Source organism: Colobus angolensis, unplaced genomic scaffold (genome assembly GCF_000951035.1).
Source record: "Colobus angolensis palliatus isolate OR3802 unplaced genomic scaffold, Cang.pa_1.0 Scaffold369, whole genome shotgun sequence".
Classification (NCBI taxonomy): Eukaryota; Metazoa; Chordata; class Mammalia; order Primates; family Cercopithecidae; genus Colobus; species Colobus angolensis.
The window spans coordinates 2,138,838-2,141,349 of record NW_012117032.1 but is presented as its reverse complement, the minus strand read 5'-3'; the positions used below and the strand labels follow the sequence as shown (position 1 = coordinate 2,141,349).

Genomic DNA, 2,512 nt, shown 5'->3' with positions numbered 1-2,512 from the left:
TATGCGCTGAACTGGACAGCCAATGATGGGTAAGAGAGCATCATCTCTCACTAACCTAAGACAGGAGGGCCGTCATAAGCTACTGCCTAATCCCATGACGGGTACCAGTGATGAGATGTATTACTCCAACCTAAGACAGGCGCAGTTCCCGAGGGACAATCTTCTAGCCACAATTACATATATAAAAAAGGGGGACCTGTCCGGAGCCATAAGGCCAGGAGTTAGCCGACCTCTGTTGCTTGATCTCCGCAAAGCGGAGACAAAATGGCACATTTCCGGGTTCTTCATTATAAACTGTTCCCACGCGCACCTAAACCTTTCCTGCGCGAGCCCAAACCTTTCCCGCGCGCGCCGACCTTTGCGCGCCCAGAAAGATATGCAGCCTACAGCGCAGGTGCGATCCCGCGCCCGGGAAAATTACAAACCCACGGCGCATGCGCAATTGTAATTTGAGAAGACCCGGCCCCCGTCACCGCCCTGGCCCAACCTCTTCCCCTGCCAGCCTATATAAGGTCGGGACAGTGTTCAGTATAATAACATGCTGTACAGGTCTATAGTCTAGGAGCAATAGGCTATACCATATCCTAGGTGTGGAGTAGGCTACACCATCTAGGTTTGTGTGAATATACTCTGTGATGTTTGCACAGAGAAGAAATTGCCAAACAATACATTTCTCAGAATTTATCCCTGTTGTTAAGCAATGCATGACCATATATACTATACCTTGTCCCAATATCAAGCCAGCTGCCATAATCCTTGACCAAGAAGAAAAAATGCTGTAAGAAAAAAAAAGGCTCAATTAAAAACAAACCTATTTAGATTCAGTCTAAAAACAAAGTTATTTTAGGACTATATGTTTCAGATTTCTGACTCTAACAATCACTAGCTGACTGTAGTCAACAAGAATATGTCATTTACTGAAACTTTTGCTTGTATTAGAATTAGCAGTAGTCTAAAATCCAGAAATAGAATTATCAATCAAATGAACACAAAAGTGACATTTCTGAATAACTAGAAATAAAGAACAAGCCAACGTCAATTAAAAAAAAAAAAACTAGATAAATACTAAAGATGTCGATGGAAAGATGTCATGTCATCCATCTATCAACAAATATTTACTGTACTGACTACCTACTGTGTGCCAATCACTGTCTTAGGTGCTGGAGATAAACTCCTCCTCACAAGGCATAGGCTCTACTAAATAATTCAGTCAAATTATCGGGTGTGTGTGTGTGTGTGTGTGTAAGCGGGGGACAGAGGGAGTGCTATCATTGGAAAATATAGGCAATTATAGAAACAGAGGAAGGGGTTCATACCCTGATTAGGATGGAAGGGAAGGCTTCCCAATGGAAGGTGAAATCTAAGTAAAATGTAGGAGTCAGATGAAAGGAGGTTTGGAGAGAAAGAAGTTTCTGGCAGAGGGAATAGCCTATATACACATCAAGAGTTCATAGAGAGCTTGGTAGTGTCAAAGTGAGGATGGTGTAGAGAAAATAAGGATGGAGAGGTAAAAGAAGATGCCAATCAAATGGGCAGAAGCTATATCACAAATGACTGTTCAAGTTAATTTAGGCAATCTTTTTTATACAAAATTAATCAGAATTGAAATTCTGATTAATTCAACCCTCTTCTATTAACATGTCTGTTTGTCACTTTGCACAAAACTGAAAACTGATTTGTTCTCACATAATGTGTGGTCAGTTTCAGAAATACAATGAATAACAGTTCAATACCACACAAAAATACTCTTATCTAAACCGAGTGATAAGGAATCTGATTTGGGAAGCTACCCTTACTGGTATTCCTAGTTACTTCTGGCATGGGATGTTATATGGTGATGAATTAACCTTACCCAAAAAGACCGCTGGTGTTTGTTCTCAGCTACTGGGCGGCGATTTCTAGGCCCTTGGAATGTCATGGAATGTCATGCCTTATAGAAGGTTCTGCCTGAGGTCTTGGCCACTGGAGAGTCTAACAATGTGATGTATGATGAGGGCTTTGGGCCATATTACCAGCTGTATCCCCAGAAGGGATTAAAGGTCAGCCAGGTAGGCAGTATGTGATCAAACCCCACTAAAAAGTCTGGACAACAAAGCTTAGGTAAGCCTGGCTGGCAATACTCCATGTGTACTGTCGCACATCAATAGTGGGAGGCTAATGCTGTCCTGATTCCACAGGGAGAAACAGAAACTCGGAATTTCGTGTCCTGGACTCTGCCCTATGGCCTGAAATAAACTGTAAATGAATATAACAGCATTCAGTGAGTTCTGTGAACTCTAGTGAATTACTAAAGCTGAGGGTGGTCTTGGGAACTCCCCAAACTTGTAGACATAAAATAGGTTCCTCTTTTTGTTAATAAGGGAGGCCTACCTACCTGCATCAGAACTCATTTATTGCAGCCACATCTTGATTAACACCTTCCCAATAGAAAAGCTGCATTTCCTTTTTCCTTCCTTCCTTCCCTCCCCCTTTTCCTTTCATTTTTAATCTGAGAGAAGGGTTAAAAATTAAC

The 2,512-nt window shown here is 41.8% G+C and overlaps 1 protein-coding gene across 3 annotated transcripts in view; it reads right to left on the bottom strand.

Annotated features, from left to right (window-relative positions):
* The window catches only part of PIGN (phosphatidylinositol glycan anchor biosynthesis, class N), a 150,680-nt gene that overhangs the window by 33,104 nt on the left and 115,064 nt on the right, over positions 1-2,512 (bottom strand). For all 3 annotated transcript variants that reach the window (XM_011953602.1, XM_011953604.1, XM_011953605.1), the window contains one exon: positions 724-776. In XM_011953602.1, coding sequence (XP_011808992.1) covers positions 724-776 — 53 coding nt within the window. The remainder of the gene's footprint in view (positions 1-723; positions 777-2,512) is intronic.